The following is an 18,654-nucleotide window of genomic DNA, read 5'->3' as shown; positions in this document are numbered from 1 at the left end:
AATGTTTTCTTTCATTCTAAGTATTTTTGGGGGGTGTTGGGGGGACGTAGGAGGTTGGTTTGAGACAGGGTTTCTTTGTTTAGTTCTGGCTGTTCTGGAATTTGCTCTGAACACCAGGCTAGACTTGAATTCACAGAGATCCTTGTGCCTTTGCATCCCAAGTGGTTGGATCAAAGGTATGTCCCACCACCACCTGGATTACTCTAAATATGCTTAATCTGCTATGACAACCAAAATTTAATTGGAAATTTGCTGTGTTCTCTGAAACAAAACTGTTCTTGGATAAATACATGTGTTCATTCATAAGTGTGAACTTAGCCTGTTTTGTAAGTTGCTACAAGAGAGTCTTTATATCACAGAGTGAATTCTAGTACTTAACTCACTCAATAAATGGTTAAATCCCCATTGTGTGTCAAATACTCTATATAGTCTGTAAAGAGAGAAGTGATCAGGAAAGAGCCCCAAACTCATCAATTTAGGGGATAATCTCACCAGGGCCTGAAAGAATTTTTGACATTATCTCCCAAGAATAGAAGCAAAAAAATGTAGCATATATTTTTTTTGAAGACCACAGAAAAACCTAAAGCAAAAAAAAAGTAGCCTCCCAATACTTTATCAGCCCACAGGTCCAAAAACTTATCTCAAGCTCTTCCTCTCCTGGCCAGAAGGACATTAAAAGGGACACACTTGATAGCTTGAACCTAATGTAGATTAATGGTCTTTATTCCTTGAATACAATCTAGCCCCCAGAGTTTAGACATTTAGATGAACATGTTTTAATATAGCAAATTCCTCACTGAGATTTTTAAATAATCAATAGTGTTTCAGATTGTCATGGATGACACATGAAGAATTCAATAATGGCCATGACTTGGAAATTGACCAGTCAGAAACGTGTTAATCACAAACAACTAGCCGGGCTACTTTGATGTGAACTAGCTATGTGTAAGCCCCAAAGGCCAAGTCATGTTTTCCACATAAATGGGTTCAGTTTAATCCTAAATTTTTACAGAGGGTCCACTGAGAATGCAAGTCCATAAAGTAAAAGGATCTATTAAGCCAGTGTGGCCCCACTTATGTCCTCTTTGTCCTTCAGCTCAGTAGCTGCTGCAGAATCTCAGGACTGCTAAGATGAATCTCTTTCCTTTCAGGTCAGCGGAAGCTTTGCTCTCAGGAGGAATATACTGGTGATTTAGTTGGAATGGGCAAGCCAAGTCAACATGTATTAAGGCACTACAGGTGGGATGCGGGAAGTTAGGGATACTTACCTACCAATAGTAAGCATTTATTAAGTGCTAGCTTAATACTATGTTAGCTATGTTAGGACTACATGTCGGATGCTATGTTAGTTGTAGTATCTGTTTTGTAACAGATTTACTTATTTTTTTTTAATTTTATGTGCATTGCCTGCATGTAATCCCACTGTGAGCATGCTTGGGTTGTGAGCCACCAGGTAGGTGCTGGGATCTGAACATGAGTCCTCTGTAAGAGCAGCAAGCTCTCTTAACCATTAAGCCATCTCTCTAGCCCAGATGCTATGTTAGGACCATAGGGATAATCAGATACCACTACAGCCCTGAGGAGCCCATGGGGTGCAAAAGCTGGCGTAATAAGTGGCAAGTGGAAAGGGAAACAAGCAGAAAACACAGAGAACATAAAGCTATGCTAATGTTGCCGCTGCAGCCACACTGTGCAGAAATCCCAACACCAATTGTCACCATATAAATGATCCTACTGGGCCTATAGAGTTCACAAAGGGCACGTGCAGGATTTAGCTTGTGTTTCAGGTGTAGCATGCACAGAGGCTAAGCTCAAAGCATCCTGAACTTGGTTTTCTGGTGCTGTATGCCTTCCAAATACTTAATGGATTTTGAACAGTGGGCCCCAAATTTCTGTTTTGCACTGGGTCCTTCAAATTTCATAGCCAACCACTGTCTCAGATTTCCTCCATGCCTTAAGGCTTTTTTGAATTCAGGTCCCATGGCTTAATGGTCATTCTCCTCTTTGGGTTTAACTTAGGTAGGAGATGCATCAGATACATGAAATTCAACTCTGGCTATATTGTGTCACTGACTTCTCAAATGTGGAGGCCGTTTGCTAAGGCTGAGAGCTTCTCAGTATGGGAGCAGTTGTGCAACCGCAAGTTGAATGTGGTGTCAGTGTCACAGTTATATGCCACTCCCCACTGCAAAGTCATTCAGGAAATGCTGGACTATCAAAAAGCAATCGAGCAGAGTGGTTATGAGTGGGCGAGGTTGCTGCAGGGGAAGTATTGCACGCAGCTCTTTGCACTGCTGATATCGTTGCAAGAACCCTGACCTCTCTGAGAAAAAGCAGAGCCGGATGATGTAGGTGTGAACTGGATTCTCTGCTGTGTTTAAAGGCATGAAAGTTGTAGAGAGGTAGCTGTGAAACTACAGCATGTAGCTGAAAAACACAGGAGACAAGCTCCAGACTGGACATCTACCCACACACTGGACAAACTCACTGAAGTTACAAAGCCTCCCTCAGTCTACGCCAGCTGTAACATTGGCCCCATGGACTCCTTGAGCAGCAAATGATGGAACACAACATGAGCAGAGGTGCTTTGCTAACTGGCAAAGTGAAATTAATGCAAATTATTCCTGGTGTTGATCATGACCAATTGATCAAAATTGCATGGCCCTTCCCTGTGACCAATCACTGATGCTGAGGCCATGTTGGACCCACTTAGAGTCTCTCTATGGGATAATTCAAATACAGCTCAGCCAGATGCTTCTAAGTCCTCTACTCAGTGGATTTTAATCGACTTTTAAAAGCAGTTTGGTTTCCAATATTTATTTTTCTACATGCTACAAAGACTCAAATGTTATATTATCATTGGAGAGAACTTCAGCTAAGTCCAATTCTGGAGGTAGAGTGTAATACAAATACATCTTGAAAGTTGGCTAAGATTTGCATGTCATGCATGAGGCTTCAAGTTTGAGCCTCAGGGAAATTAATACCAAGTTGGGGAAATAAGACACATATATAAAACTTCCCTTTGTCATATGAAATGAGAAATGAGTAATTTATTTCTTGGGTTCTGAATTCAAATTTTACAAGCTTTGATATCAATTGAGTCTAGATTTTTATTATGGGAGAGGGATGTTCAGGTGTGTTTGCACGTGTGTGTGTGTGTGTGTGTGTGTGTGTGTGTGTGTATGAGAGAGAGAAAGAGAGAAAGAGAAAGAGGCAGATAGAGACAAAGAGATGGACAGAGAAAGAACTAGAAACATAAATTAGGCTTGGATTTGGGGCAGTCTTACTTTTGAGTTTATCCTATATGTGGCAGGATCTACTAAAGTTATGTGGATTAAGATTAAAAGAATGTGTTGGGGGTAATTTTGATATAGTAATGCTGTATAGAAAGAAAAATAAGCTTTGGTAATAAAGAAAATAGATATGTCATAAAGAAGCAAGAGAGAACTTAAAGACTCTAATGTTATCATCAGGGTAGGAACCAAGCAGTATATGATAGGAATAGGAAGGAAAGGCTTAGTTTGAGAGATAGTGCAAGGAGGGACAATGAGGAAATAGGCACCTAATAACCTTCATTCATGTTGTTATTTGATTTTAGTTTCCACTCTGTATCAGTGGAATATTAATAGTACAAAATAGATATGCAAGAAAGATGTCAAAGGGCAAAGACAAAATTAGTGCTAGAACTATTGAATCTGAGATGACATTGGTCCACCTAAGTAAGCATCCTTCCTTCCAAGGAGAAAGTATGGTCTAGGGGTATTGTCAGATGGTAGAGAGTGGCAACAGAACCTGCTAGCTATAATTCCTGTGTTAGGAATTATAATGAGAAATCCAAGTACTGAGAGGTTGGTGATGTAGGAAGATTCCAGTCAGAAACTGTAAGGCTTAGGTCTGGAGCTGAGCCTATGAGCAGTGTCCATGGTAATAGAAGAATGATCAAAACAACATACAAAGCAAAGTGTCAAATACCAAGTGTCAAAAGCATTATCAACAGGGAACCTACTATGGTCTCAAGAAGGGAATGTTTGTGATATAATTATTCAGAAGTCTCAAGTGAGACAAAGGCTGAAAATAGCTCTAAAGTGTATGTGTTTGGGGATGGTATTGATGCTCTTTGAGATTGGAGAGCATGTGAGACAATCCTACCAGAAGCTAGATTATCCTGATTGGTGAGGTGTAAGTGATATGGATTTAAGCCAGGTGGATCTGTGTTCATTTGATGAGCCTTTAATTTAAGTTTCCTACAATATTTTCTGTGAAAATATCTGTTCCATAGAACTGTTATCAGAGCACACAGAAGCTGCTTAAAGCATAGTAAACATGTTGTGTAGGAAAACATAAAGTGAAAGATAATCATTCTTGACAGCCCTCATACCTGCAGTCATGTAGAAGGTGAGACCAGCTTTGAAGAATAAGAAGCCCAGGATCAAACTTGATAGAATGTAACCCAATGATGTGTATATATGTTAGATTCAAGTGTATTTGAACCTACCAGCAGAGTCTTGAAAAAAGTTATTGAAATTCAATGATCCTTAACTCCTCATTTGTAAACATGGATAACAATGTGTGATGACATAGCTCTTATCGATGTGTGGAGGTACATATAAATGGTGGTTTTGATGCAAAAAAATATTGAGACACAGACTTATAAGCTAACAATAAATTGATAAAACAGACCAAATAGTTGCAGAAACCTGAGGATGCAAGTAAGGAGAAGTGTCTCACAGCTACTATATCAGCTGACTAGCATTATTTCCCAACTTCCATATAGCAGACCATAAGTGGGAAGAGTAAGACCAGGCCATGTTTCTAAAGGAGAAACAAAGTCTAGAAAAGGCTACCACTGATGCAGGTTTGAATGATGTGCGTTTAGATTCCATTGCTGTGGCAGAAGCTATAGCACAAATCAAAGGAGGACCAGTTTTGTTCATAGCCACTTTGCTTCACAGCCGTAAGCTTGGGGCAGGGTGGAACACCATGGCAAGGAGCATGTGGCAGAGGCTAGCTTTTCTCCTCATGGTACCCAGTAACCAGAGAAAGAACAGCAAAGTCTGGAAACAAGGTCTCCCTTTCTGTGCCATAACTTTCACTAATTGTTGTCTCCTGATTATACCCACATCTCCTAGTTTCCATCACTTCCCAATATGGTCATCCAGTTTTGTATTATATCAGAGGATTAACCTACTGGTGAAGTTAGAACCCTTGTAATGGATCACTTCCCAAAGCCAATTAGGTCAAAACTAAGCCCTTATCATATGAAAGTCATGGGTTGGTCAGATATTACACAATAAAACTACAACACATGGTAAGTGTCTGCAGTGATCTCTTGGAAGCTCTGAGGAAGAGGGAATCTGAAGCAGAGATCACAGGATGACATCAGTATGGACGGAGCACAGTGGAGAGAGTCTCTATAAGAGGCAGCCTTCCAACTTTTTTTCTTTAGGCTGGAGTACTTGTGGAGCAACAGGTCATTCCATGTATCAGATGGTGACCTGTGTTTCATTGGACGATATATTTCATGTCTATAAGTAGACTTTACAAACACACATTCCATGAATAAGTAGTTTCCAAATGCTGCTATTGGAAGCAGATGACAGAGATGGTTAGAAAAGAGAATTTAAAAGGATAAACAAATAAAAAAGTGTCAGGAAATCACCTGCATTTGAGAACTTGATGGGCTAGGAGGTCTCTAACTGGATAGAGGAAAATGTCTTGTATATCTTCTTAGAGTCTATGAAGAGCATATACCATCTCAGTGGGGGGGGGGCTGGGCAGCAGAAATCCTGTCACTCTCAATCATTATAGAAACTCCTGGGTCACAGTTGTTTTGTTTTTAGAAACCTACAACACTCTACATCTAGAGGTGCGGTCTTGCTTTATTAGTGGTTTTTTTATATTAGCATATACTTAAACTTTGCACAGAACAAAACTCCTTACTTGACCTCTGTCTATCTATCAGTGTTCTCATCTGAAAATGTGTATTTTAATTCTATCCATCTTATAGAGCATCATGGGATTGAATAAAGTAATAATTGTGGTGGAGGGCTTAGAATTATGTCAGACAAATAGTGATTTGCTTCATACTTGGTTAATTTTTGCTATTATTGGTGGGAGGTAGGAGAAAAGATCAAAGGGAAAAGGTTGAATAGATAGATGCAGGAATGGGAGGACAAAAGAAAATAATAATAAGAGCACTGGAAAGACTTGTAGAGAGAACAAGCAAGAAGCAAGGTGGTAGACTTGTTTGTCTCTTATCCTTGGAATCTAACTGGCCCTGGGACACATGGAAGACAATTCAGGCAGGATTTACAGAACCACGAGAGAGTTGACTCAGAGCAGAAGACTATAAGTCTTGGTTCTGAATAAGCTTTTCTAGCACAAAGAAGTCACGAGTTCATTGTCTCCAACTTCCCTGGTATCAGTGATTTCAGGGAATCATAGAGAGTTCTACATAGTGTTCTCTACTGCTCTGATGCTGGGAGGGGTAGAAAAGCAGCATTGAACTCCGTGTTCAGCACTGAATAAAAGGGACCACTGCACCAGGGATGGCAGCAGGAGAGTCTAGAGTATATTGTACCCTTAAGAAGTATCTGCAATAGTCCTTAAGAGGAGAAACATAGGTACCCACTTAGGGTGATGGGTATTTCTGACTTCTTTGAAAAAAATATCACATTTCTCATTTTGAGGATCCTTGAAAAAATGAATATTTCATCTCTTGTTTCCTTTTAGATCCCTAATACCCTGTACTCAAGCTCAAACTGCTACCATTTTTTCTGCCTGTTTAGCTTACTTGGATCATTCCACAAACAACAAAGTCCTGTGTAGGATCTCTGTAGAACAGAGCCAGGACCCTGCCTAACAAAGCATGAAACATGAATATGAAACACACAGCAATAGCATTTGCTAAAATATACATGTTTTTGTGACAGACTCTCACTATGTATAGAGGGCTGGCCTGGAACTCCCTATGTAGACTAGAATGGTCTGGAGTTCCTCTGTCTCTGTCTCCCAAGTAATAGGATTAAAGGTGTATACCACTACACTAGGCTAATACTTTTTCAAGACTTACTATATTCGGACACACACACACACACACACACACACACACACACACACACACACATGCACCACCACCACCACCACCACCAAAAACGAAATAACAGGAATCAACAATCATTGACTGTTGACACATCTCAATATCACTGGTCTTAGTTCTCCCCATAAAAACACATGGGCTAACAGAATGAATGTGAAAACAGGATCCATCCTTCTGCTATATCCAAGAAATTAAAAGATGGTTCAATATATTAAAAAAATCAATACATGTCATATATCATATAAAGAAGTTAATGAAAAAAACACATGATCATCTTATTAGATGCAGAAAAAGTCTTTGACAAAAGGTTTCATGATAAAAGTCCTGGAGAGATTAAAGATACAAGGGACAAACATGAACATAATAAAGGCAGTTTTACAACGAACCCATAGCCAACATCAAATTAAGTGAAGAGAAATTGAAGCCAATTCCACCAAAATTATGAACTAGGCAAGTTTGTCTTCTTTCTTCATACCTAAGCAACAAGAAACTGAAGGAAATCAAGGGGCTACAAAATTGATAAGGAAGAAGTCAAAGTATCATTATCTGCAGATGATATGATAGTGTTCATAATGACCTTAAAATTGAAAAATTTTACAACTGATAAACAGTTTAACTGATGTAGCCAGATACAGAATTAACTCATAAAAATCATAGCTATCCTATATGCAAACTACAAATGGACTAAGGAAAAAATCTTAGAAACAACACTTTTCACAACATCTGATAGATGACTTATATCCAAAATACGTAAAGACTCAAGAAGCTAGGTATCAAGAACCTAAATAACCCAATTTAAAAATGGGGGTACAGATCTAAACAGAGACTTCTCAATAGAGGAAACTCAAATGGCTGAGAAACACTTAAAGAAATGTTCACCATCTTTAGCCACCAGGAAAATGCAAACAAAAATTAGAGATTTCATTTTACACCTGTCAGAATGGCTAAGATGAAAAAAACAAGTGACAACTCATTCCGGCAAAGATGCGGACTAAGGAAACCGCTCATTTGTTACTGGTGGGAGTGCTAATTTGTACAGCCACTATGGAAATTGTATGGCCATTCCTTGAAAAGTTGAGAATCAATCTATCTCAAGACCCATCTATACTACTTTTGGGCACATACCCAAAAGATGCTTCATATGACTACAGGGACACCTGCTTAACCATGCTCATTGCTGCTGTATTCATAATAGTCCCAAACTAGAAACAATCTATATGTCTCTTCACAGAAGAATGAGTAAAGACATTGTGGTACATTCACACAATGGAGTATTACTCAGCTCTTTAAAAAATTGGCATAATGAAAATTTCAGGCAAATGGATGGAACTAGAAAATGTAATCATCCCGACCGAAATAACACAAACCCAGAAAGGTAAATATGATACGTATTCACTTGTATGTGGATATTAGCCATTAAATAAAGGTTTACCAACCTACATTCCATAGACCCAGAGAGGTTAGGTATAGAGGAAGGGAAAAGGGAGACACTTGGATCTCCCTGGAAGGGGTGATAGAATAAATTTTATGGGTGGACTGAGGGCAGGAGGAAGCAGGAACATGAGGGAAGGGACAGGCGGAGAGATAGGGCTGAAGGAGAGAATGTAGGGAGAGAAACCTGGGATTGGGGGGCATGTGTGGATGAAGGGAAGCCCATGCAGTGGAAAGTTTCCTAAAATACATGAAGACAATTCTAATGAGGTCCCTTAATAATTGGGGAGATAGAGCCCCAACTGTCCATCTCTCGTCACCAAAAGAAGTTTCCAGTAGCAAGGCTGGGTAGCACTTCATTGAATTGTTGGCCAAGAAAGTCTCATGGAAATCCCCCAGTGACCCAGGCTGTTGCTAAGACAATGGGCTGCTCTCAGCAAACTGACAGTGGGACCCCACTGCCAAGGACAGCACCCACACAACTCATTAAACAAAGAGAGGGTGAGCTGGTGTCTTCATGGAGCATTTACCCACATGTTCTCGTGTCTCTGGTGTGGGAAGCTTACTCTGTAAACTACCAAAAGAGAAAGTAAACACCAATCCGGCCACAAAACCTTTGATCTGTAATCTGTCCTGTATGCAAGATATGCCAGGGCAACGGTGGCACAGAACTCGTGGCTGTAACCAACCAATGTCTCACTTGACTTAAGGCCTGCTTTATGAGATGGAGACCATACCTGACACTGCTTGGGTGTCCCAGAGACTAGATAGTCCATAGACCCGGGGTAAAACCCAACACTACCGATCTTAAAAAAAAAAGTATTAACAAAATGACTCCTAATGATATTCTGCTATACTCATAGATCAGTGCCTTTCCACCCCTCATCAGAGATGCTTTCTTCTGCAGCAGATGGGAACAGATACAGAAATCCACAACCAGACATTATATGGAGAGAGAGTCCCAGGAACACAGAGCTCTAAATGAGATGTCTCCATCAAATCGTTCTGCTCAGAGCTCAGGGAACCCCATGGAATAGGAGGCAGAAAGAGTATAAGAGCCAGAATGGTGGAAGACACCAAGGTAACAAGGCCCTCTGAGTCAAATAATCAGGGCTCATATGACCTCAGGCTGAAACTGCAAGCATTACACCCACATGGCTCTGCACCATGTTTTAGGGTAGTATATTTATGGAATTCCTGAGTGTGTGAATGAGTGGGTCTTGTGTCTGCCCTTGGGCTCTTTTTCTCTTAGTTGAACTGTATTGTCCAGCCTCAGTGTGATGGTTTTTGTTTCACCATATTAAATTTTATTTTGACATGTTTGTGATTTAGAAGCCTGTTTTTTTTTTTCTTTCTAAAAAGAAAGAAAAGTGGATCTAGAGGGGAGGGAAGGTGGAGAGGAACTGGGAGGAGTTTAGGGAGGGGAAACTGTAACCATGACAGATAGTATGAAAAAGTTTCTATTTTCAACAAATGGGGGGAAAAGAAAAGAAAAGAAAAGAAAAAACCAAACCATGGGTTCTTAGCCTACTTGCTAGTGTTTTCCATTATCTGACTCCAGTGACCAGCATTAAGTAATTAATTAACTACACAACAAATATTTACTAAGTGCCTACTATGTCCCAGACCTATGCAGATAACACCAGTTAAGACAAGAGAATTTAGTAAACAGATGAAAATACAAGAGGAAAAATCAAGCTGAAATGATGCTGGAAATGAAAAACTTAACCCAAAGAAATAGTGCAGCAGCTCAAAGGCCTTTAGGAAGAGGAGAGAACAGGAGTTGAAGGCATAGCCAGGAACTGGGACAAGTGAAAGAAGACTGGTTTAATGCAGTAAGGCACATTGCTTGGGTCTCAAGTTCTTCCTCTAGTTCAGTAGTTTGGTATGAACAGAAGCCCAGGAAGTTCTGCTGACACTAGATCAAAGGCAGATGTCCCTGCTCTCCAGAGCATAACTTCTAAAAAGTTATGAAATAGTAGGAGTTGAATCCTAGCAAGGGTCAGAACTTACAGGTTTGCAGGCAAAGGAACCAGATCCACAGAGGGTGCTGATCCATCTCCAGTCAGACTCCAGTCTTCAGGGGAAAAATAACTGGTCTGGTGGTAGCTGCTTTCACTTCAGTTTGGTGTTTCCGGAGACTGGAGAGAGGAAGTGTGAGCTGATTAAGAGGCGTTACTTCTTAGCCTCCTAACTAGTGTTTTCCATTATACGATATTAATTAATTCTCCAACAAACATTTATTAAGTGACTACTATGTGCCAGACATATCATGGATGTTGATAATATCAGTAGCTATAAAGTAATGGGCTGAGTTCTCTTTGTGGAGTTAATAACCCCTATAGAGGAATTGATAAATACACAGGAAATTTCAGGAAATGGTAATATGTAACAGCAGGAAGAAATGCAGGGACCTCTGAGGGTGGAGGCATCTACTATAGGCTAGGGTGAATTGAGAGATATTTGAAAGGAATTGACAGTTTAGCTGAGACAAATATACAGAATGCATTAGCATTTTTGGGCAAAGTGTCAATTGTATTTTGAATCATAAGAATAAGCCATATTCTGCCGGGCAGTGGTGACGCACGCCTTTAATCCCAGCACGTGGGAGGCAGAGGCAGGTGGATTTCTGAGTTGGAGGCCAGCCTGTTCTACAGAGTGAGTTCCAGGACAGCCAAGATTATATACAGAGAAAACCTGTCTCGAAAAACCAAAAAAAAAAAAAAAAAAAAAAAAAAAAAAAAAGAAAGAAAGAAAGAAAGAAAAGTCATATTCTTTGAGTTCTGTGTCTCCATGTCTGCATCTATTGTCTCCTGCCCACTGGCCCCATAAAGTCAACACCTGTGATGCCAGAGCTTGCTGTATCCCTCCCACTGACCCACCATCACCTACTTAAGTTAACTCCCCCCAACTCATGAATCAGCCCCAATTGTCTTGATAACTGAACTGCATGTAGCCCTTAGTGAGACAAGACCAGCTAAGCTCAGAGAACACCAAGACCCACTCTGAACTCTCAGTGCAGGTGTGTCAAATTTCAAAAGGCAGACACACATTCTCAGATAGCAAGCCAAAAATGGCAAGCCAAAGATGGATCTGAAGTCAGAGCCAGAGCCAAACTAGATCCAAAGTAGAAGACCTTGCCAGAGTATAAATCAGATTCAAACCCAGAGCTGGTCCAGAAAGGTGCTCACCGTTAGAGAGAACAGGAAGGAATGGCCAGTCAAAGAGGAACTCAAGGCAGGTTAGTAGGAACCAGAAAAGGAACATGAGAGATGCCACATAACATCCAGAGATAAATGGGCCTATTCCTGGTAGTGACTGTTACTGAAGATGGTATCCTACTCTCAGAGGATTAGAGAGACAGAGCTTAGTACCCTAAGCCCAGAGGGAAACTACACCTTAGCTGTACTATGAATAACCTAGTCTCTCTGCAACACTGCAGATATTCACTGAAACAAGAAAATTGACCTAAGAGAAATTAAGCTTGACACCTGAGCTTAGAGCTCCACTGTAAAATCACATATAACACACACATACACACAAAAATTAAAATAACTTGTCTTGTATTGGAGAGATGGCTCAATAGTTAGCACTGTCTGCTCTTCCAGAGGAACTGGATTCCCAGCACCCACATCTGTCTGCAACTCCCATTTTCATGGATCAAACACTGTCTTCTGACCTCAGAAGGCACTGCACACATGTGGTGCGCAGACATACATGCAAACAATCATACCTACAAAATAGAAATAAACAAAACCTGTTTCTTTCTTAAACTACACACCCCAAAGTAGTGACTCTTAATTGAAGTGACTTAGAAATAAATTTCAGTAGAGTGATTATGAGTATATTCTCATTTTCTTGACATGTTCAAAGAAACAAAGGCTCACTTAACGAAATGAAGGTAGACAAGAATAAATAGCTTAATGAGATAGGAGATTGTTAGATATAAAAGTGAAATTAAATAAAGAGATGGAAATATAAAAGAAAAATGCACCTGAATTGTTGCTAAAAGTAAAAAGCTTAAGTAAAATAAATATGCAGTGTAAAGTGTTCAAAACTAAATGCATCAGGGGCAGAGAAAGTGACAGGAATTGAAGACATAATAAGGAGCTATTAGGTCAAAGGTAATGACTGGTTTAATGAATGTGTAAAATGTGTGATAGACTTAGGACATCACGGAAAGACCAAATTTATGAATTATGGTGTAGAAGAAGTTGAATTGCATGCCAAAGGTACAGGATATATTTTCCACATAATCATAGTAAAAATATTTCCATATTTAGGAAAATAGTGATTTATCTATGTACAAAAGGTCCATAGAACACCAAATAGTCATGAATAGAAAAAATGTCTCCTCCATGTTATATCCCAGTTAAAACACTCAATACATACTGAAGAAGGTGTATTGAAGCCTGCAATACACTGAAGAAATCGAGGAAGACACCAGGAGAAAGCAAAAGCTCTCATATTCTTAAATTGAAAGAGTTAATCTTGTGAAAACAGCCATTTCCCTTAAACCAATCAATAGATTTTCAGTCTGATCCCCATCAAAACCCCACTACCATTTTTCACAGTAACAGAAAAAGCAATCTTAAAATTCACATGGAAGCACAGAAGACTCTAGACAGGTGAAGCAACGTTTGGATAAAAAAATAATGGATGGAAGGTGGATGGGGGAGGGGCTCTTGAGCCCTCACTCCTAACTGAGGAGCCATTGACAGTTTCTGACTGCTACAGGAGGGACAGCTGTGTTTCTTTGGGGGTGTGGCCACTGGTAAGTTGTCAGTGCTCCAGATAGTCCCATATTCGTGCATAACTGGCCCCATATCTATGCTTATTTGAACAGCACTAATTGGATTCAATAGATACTCTACATAATCATTATGTATGTGTGTGTATGTATATGGTGTGTGTATCTATGAGTATGTATATAATGTATATGTACATACATACACATTACATACACATTTATAGGTAAGGCAGTGTGTCGAGGTTTTTGGGACAGAGGTTCAGAGAGTTGGAAGGGGAAAATGGAGTGGATAGATATGATCATTATATATTATGTACACGTAGAACATTCTCAAAGAATAAATTTTAAAATATTTTTAAAAGAAGAATATTGGAGGTCTCATCATATCTAGTTTCAAGTTATACTGTAGAGTCATAGTAGGAAAACCTGTAGACAAGCACTGACACAGATCTATGGGATTAAACTGAAGATCATGCCCTCACAATTAGGCTCACCTTATTTTTGATAAAAATGCCAAATATTATTGGAGAAAAAAACAGTCTCCAACCAAGAGAACTGGGAATACCCATCATCTACACGGAGAAGGTGAAAACTATACCCACAGCTCACCCTGTGCAGAAATCAGCTCTAAATGAGTTGAAGTTCACATGCGGGACCTTAAATTCTGGTCCTGGCAGAAAAGAAGGTAGGAAAAAAACCTATGAGAAATAGGTGTAGGCCAGGGCTTTCTGGATAGGACCTGTTGCTCAGGAAAAATGACCAACCATTGGCAAATGGGACTTCATGAAATTAAAAAGTTTGTGTATAGCAAAGGCAACAGTTTATCATGTGAACTGGCAGCCTAAGGAATGGGAGAAAATCTTTGAAGGCTGAAATCTAACAGGACATTAATATTTGTAATAATCAAATAGCTCAAAAAGCAAAATAATAAGAAAAGAATCCAATTAAAAAATTGGCTTAGGTCCTAAACTTGAAAAAAAAAGCAATAAAATAGCCAATAAATGTTTTCAAAATGTGATCACCCTCCTTAACCCCCAGGAAATGCAAATCAAAATGGCTGCCATGACATAAGAATGGTTTTTATGATGAATACAAATGACTGACAGTGCTGGCTAGGATGTGGAGAAATGAACAGTCATCATTGGTATGAGTATCATCTGGTGTGGCCACTATGAAAATCATTATGGAGATTCTTCAAAAAGTTAGAGATAGATCTACCACATAATCTAGCTATACTCCTTTCAGGCACCCACCCAAAGCACAAAGCATTCTATACTTAAAAGATCCCACAGACAAACCACCAGAAAATGTTTGGATCTTAAAATTTTTCAGTAAAGTAGCAGGATACAAAATCTATATACAAAAAAAAATCAGTAGCCTTTATATATTTTAATAACAAACTTGCTGAGAAAAACAATGAGGAAAAAGGAATCACTGGTGATACCGTAAAAAAAAAAAAAACCATCTAGGAATGAACTTAAGCACAGAAATGAAAAACCTCTACAAGGAAAGCTTGAAGACACTGGGAAAGGCATTTGGAGACGACACTGTAGTAGAGAGTAGACCTGCTGTGCTCCTGGGTTAGCAAATTAATGCTGTGCTGCTAGTCATACTGCCAAAAGTAATGTACAAATTCACACAATTTTCATACATTTCAACAATTTTTTTCATATAACTTGATAAAAACTTGGATGAAACTTGAAACATAAAAGATCAGTCAACATAATCTAAACAGAAAGAAGAGAGCCTGATTTATGACATTACCTGACCTCAAACTACTATATTGTTATGGTGACAAAGACTATGATCCTGAGAGAACAACAGACACGAAGACTGGTGGAAGATGGAAAAGGACTCAGAGGTAAGACCACACAGTTATGATCACTTGATCCTTGTTGAAGGTGTCAAAGCCATTCAGGAATTTTTGTTCTTCCTAAAATTTTTCATTCACACAACCAATAAACATCATGTGCTGGCTAGTTTTTATGTCAACTTGATGCAAGCTAGTGTTATCTGAAAGGAGGGTACTAGAACTGAGGAAATGCCTCTAGAAGGAGACACATTTGTAAGGCATTTTCTTAATTAGTGACTATTAGGGGAAGGCCCAGCCCACTGTGGGTGGGCCCACCTCTGGGCTGGTGGCTCTAGGTTCTATAAGAAAGCAGGCTGAGCAAGCCATGATGAGCAAGCTAGTAAGTAGCACTCTTCCATGGCCTCTGGATTAGCTCCTGCCTCCAAGTTCCTACTTGGTTTGAGATACTGTCTTGATTTACTTCAGTGACAGACTACAGTGTGGAAGTGCAAGTCAAATAAACTCTTTCCTCTCTAACTTGCTTTTGGTCATGGCATTTCATCACAGGAATAGAAACCCTAATGAGGAAAGAAATTGATACCAAGATAGTGGGATATTTCTGTGACAGACCTGACCATGTTGTTTTGGGGGAGGATTATGGAAGGACTTTGGAACTTTGGGCTTGAAACACCACTGAGTAGTATTGAGTCTTCAGTGGGCTGATGTGTAAGATCTTGGAACATAAGAATCTTGAAATCTGTATAGATGATGGAGGCCTGGCTTGTGAAGTTTTAGAGGGAAGCAAAGACTCTATAGGACCATTTGTGTTAAGAATCTGTGGTGATTGGTCAATTGGAGCTGAAGCATTGGCTGTGATTAACTAGAGACCAGCACCATTATCCTAAAAGTTTTGCTTTGCTGGGACAATGGATGCTGGAGAGCTGGCTCAGGGGTTAAGAGCACTGACTTTCTTCCAGAAGTCCCAAATTTAATTCCCAGCAATCACATGGTGGCTCACAATCATCTGAAATGGAATGGATCTGATGCCCTCTTCTGGTGTGTCTGAAGACAGCCACAGTGTACTCAAATAAAAGAAAGAAAGAAAGAAAGGAAAGAAGGAAGAAAGAAAGGAAGAAAGAAGGGAAGAAAGAAAGAAAGAAAGAAAGAAAGAAAGAAAGAAAGAAAGAAAGAAAGAAAGAGGACTAGCTTTGCTGAGGTGAAGTCTTCTGGGGAATATTTCCTCAGGGTCAGCACACAGAAGCTGTGTTCCAGAAGTGACCAGGGTTGGTACTGGTTTTGAAGACATAAAAAAGTAATGGAGAAGAGCTGAGGCTTGGCACTTTGTGGTAGGACTGGATTTCCTCCAGAAAGACAAGGCAAAGCTATAGATAAAAGTGCAGCTCAGTTTTAGCAAGGGACCCCAGCATTTTGGAGATGCTGAGACCATGAACTGACTACCAAGAACAGCAGTAGCAGTGGAGTGGAGTCAGCCAGAACCTAGAAAACAAACTGGGTGTGCTGCAGAGGGAAGAGCTGGAAACGTGATCTAAGCCCCTTGGAGGAGCCTAGAAGATCATAAATGAATCCCTGATAATTGGACATTGAATAATTTATACCTTTGGAGTTTGGTTTTGCTTATTCAGATTGTGACTGTGTCTTGGTTCTTCTCTCTTGATGTAAGAAAATAATTTATTTTTGATTTGATGGGAGCCCACAGTAGAACAACTTTGAACATTAAAAGACTTTGGATTTTAAAAGGACTAATTGTTTTTCATATTTTTATTGGATATTTTATTTATTTACAATGCAGATGTCATCCCCTTTCCCCATTTCCCCTCCCTAGAACCCCTATCCTATACCCCATCTTCCTTTATGCTTTTATACCATTTTGATTACATGCATATATTAAGGTCAGTTCTAGGTTGAGGAACTAGCAATGCAATAGATGGAAATAGTCAAGGAACAAGCAATACAATAAACACAAATAGTCAAAGAAAAAGCAAGGCATTAAACCCAATTACGTGAAGACTTCCATAATCACTGTTTCTAAAGGCTTATCAGGATGACCAAGGTCATTTTCATGTCTGAAGCCTACTTTCTTGTTCTAGCCTAAAATTTTATTCCTATCTAAAATTACTTCTTTGTTTTAGCCTAATATTTAGATTCCTGCTTGAGATTACTTCTTTGTTGTAGCCTAAGATTTAGATTCATACTTGAAATTACTTCTTTCTTTTAGTTTAATGTCAGAGTCCTGCTTGAAGCCTACTTCCTTGTCCTTGGCCAATGTCATATTCCTGCCAAGCAGCCCATTTCCTTGTCCTTGGCCCATGTCAGCTTCTTGCCAAGCAGCCTTAAAGGCTCTCTACCTCTCCCCCTTTTTTATTTTAACAAGACTGAGCCTGTCTTATGTCATTCTGACAAGAATGCCTTCCTTCCCTGTCATGGAATATGCATTATCAAAAGCAATGCACTTCTGTCTTAGGTTGGTAAGGCTCTGTGCAGAATCTTACCCACAAAGGACTAAATTTTAAAAACATTTAAATGTTTTTAAGTGTTTAAATTTTTAAAGACTATGGTACTTTAAAAAGTTGGAATATTTATATTGTAATATTGATATCAATGTATGATCTTGGGAAGAACAAGGAAAGAAAGGTCACGGTTTAACAATGATCTGTTTGTTTGTCCAATTGACAGTGGATCAGTTGCACTGGCTAGTTTTATGTCGACTTGACACAAACTAGAATTATCTAAAAGGAAGGAACCTCAGTTGAAGAAATACACCCCTAAGATCTGTCTGTAAGGCATTGTTTACATTAGTGATTGATAGGAGAGGGCCCATCCCCTTGTGGGTGATGCTATTCCTGGGTTGGTGGTCCTGGGTTCTGTAAGAAAGCAGACTGAGCAAGCCCTGATGAGCAATCCAGAAAGCAGCACCTCTCCAAAGCTCTGCATCACTCCTGCCTTCAGGTTCCTGCCCTGTCTGAGATCCTGTTACTGATTTTGTTTGGTGATGAAAGGTGCTATAGGAGTATGAGCCAAATAAACCCTTTCCTCCTCAACTTGCTTTGGTCATGCTGTTTTGTCACAGCAATGGAAACAACAGGGGCCTCCCTGGCCACTACCTTGTGAATACCTTGGGAAGAGGTAGCCCACCAGTGGTACTGGGCTTTTCATTGAACAACTTGATAGCTTTTGGGAGTTCCTTTTCTAGCCCATGTAGGATACCTTTAAAATAAACAGAATGAAACAAACTGTTGTTTTCGTTGTGTTTTAGAAAACATAAAGAGAGAGAAGGAATATCTTTGGTGAATATGTAGTCGGGGAAAGGTGGCACCTCTGCCGGCCCATGCTGAGGCATCCCTCCCCCATTCTTCAGGGACTAGCTACACAAAAGTATAGTAGAGAATAGAGTTTATTCAGGGCATAGGAAAGGGTAGTATAGATACAGAAAGGCAGACACAGAGAGACAGAGAGATAGAGAGAGACAGAGAGAAAGAGAGACAGAGAGACAGAGAAGAGGAAACACAGGACATGAGGCCATGAAAACACAAAGATAGGGGGAAGGAGGATGGGGAGGGAAGG

The 18,654-nt window shown here is 39.7% G+C and overlaps 1 protein-coding gene across 3 annotated transcripts in view; it reads right to left on the bottom strand.

The window, feature by feature from the left end:
• The window catches only part of LOC117721463 (SLAM family member 5-like), a 31,328-nt gene extending 20,647 nt beyond the window's left edge, over positions 1-10,681 (bottom strand). For all 3 annotated transcript variants that reach the window (XM_034520115.2, XM_076914496.1, XM_076914497.1), the window contains exon 1: positions 10,544-10,681. In XM_034520115.2, the coding sequence (XP_034376006.1) occupies positions 10,544-10,589 (46 nt within the window). In that variant the 5' untranslated portion in view covers positions 10,590-10,681. The remainder of the gene's footprint in view (positions 1-10,543) is intronic.
• Positions 10,682-18,654: the final 7,973 nt, after the last annotated feature.

Source organism: Arvicanthis niloticus, chromosome 16, assembly GCF_011762505.2.
Source record: "Arvicanthis niloticus isolate mArvNil1 chromosome 16, mArvNil1.pat.X, whole genome shotgun sequence".
NCBI classification, from domain to species: domain Eukaryota; kingdom Metazoa; phylum Chordata; class Mammalia; order Rodentia; family Muridae; genus Arvicanthis; species Arvicanthis niloticus.
The sequence above is the reverse complement of the archived record's forward strand: the minus strand, read 5'-3'. Positions and strand labels throughout refer to the sequence as shown.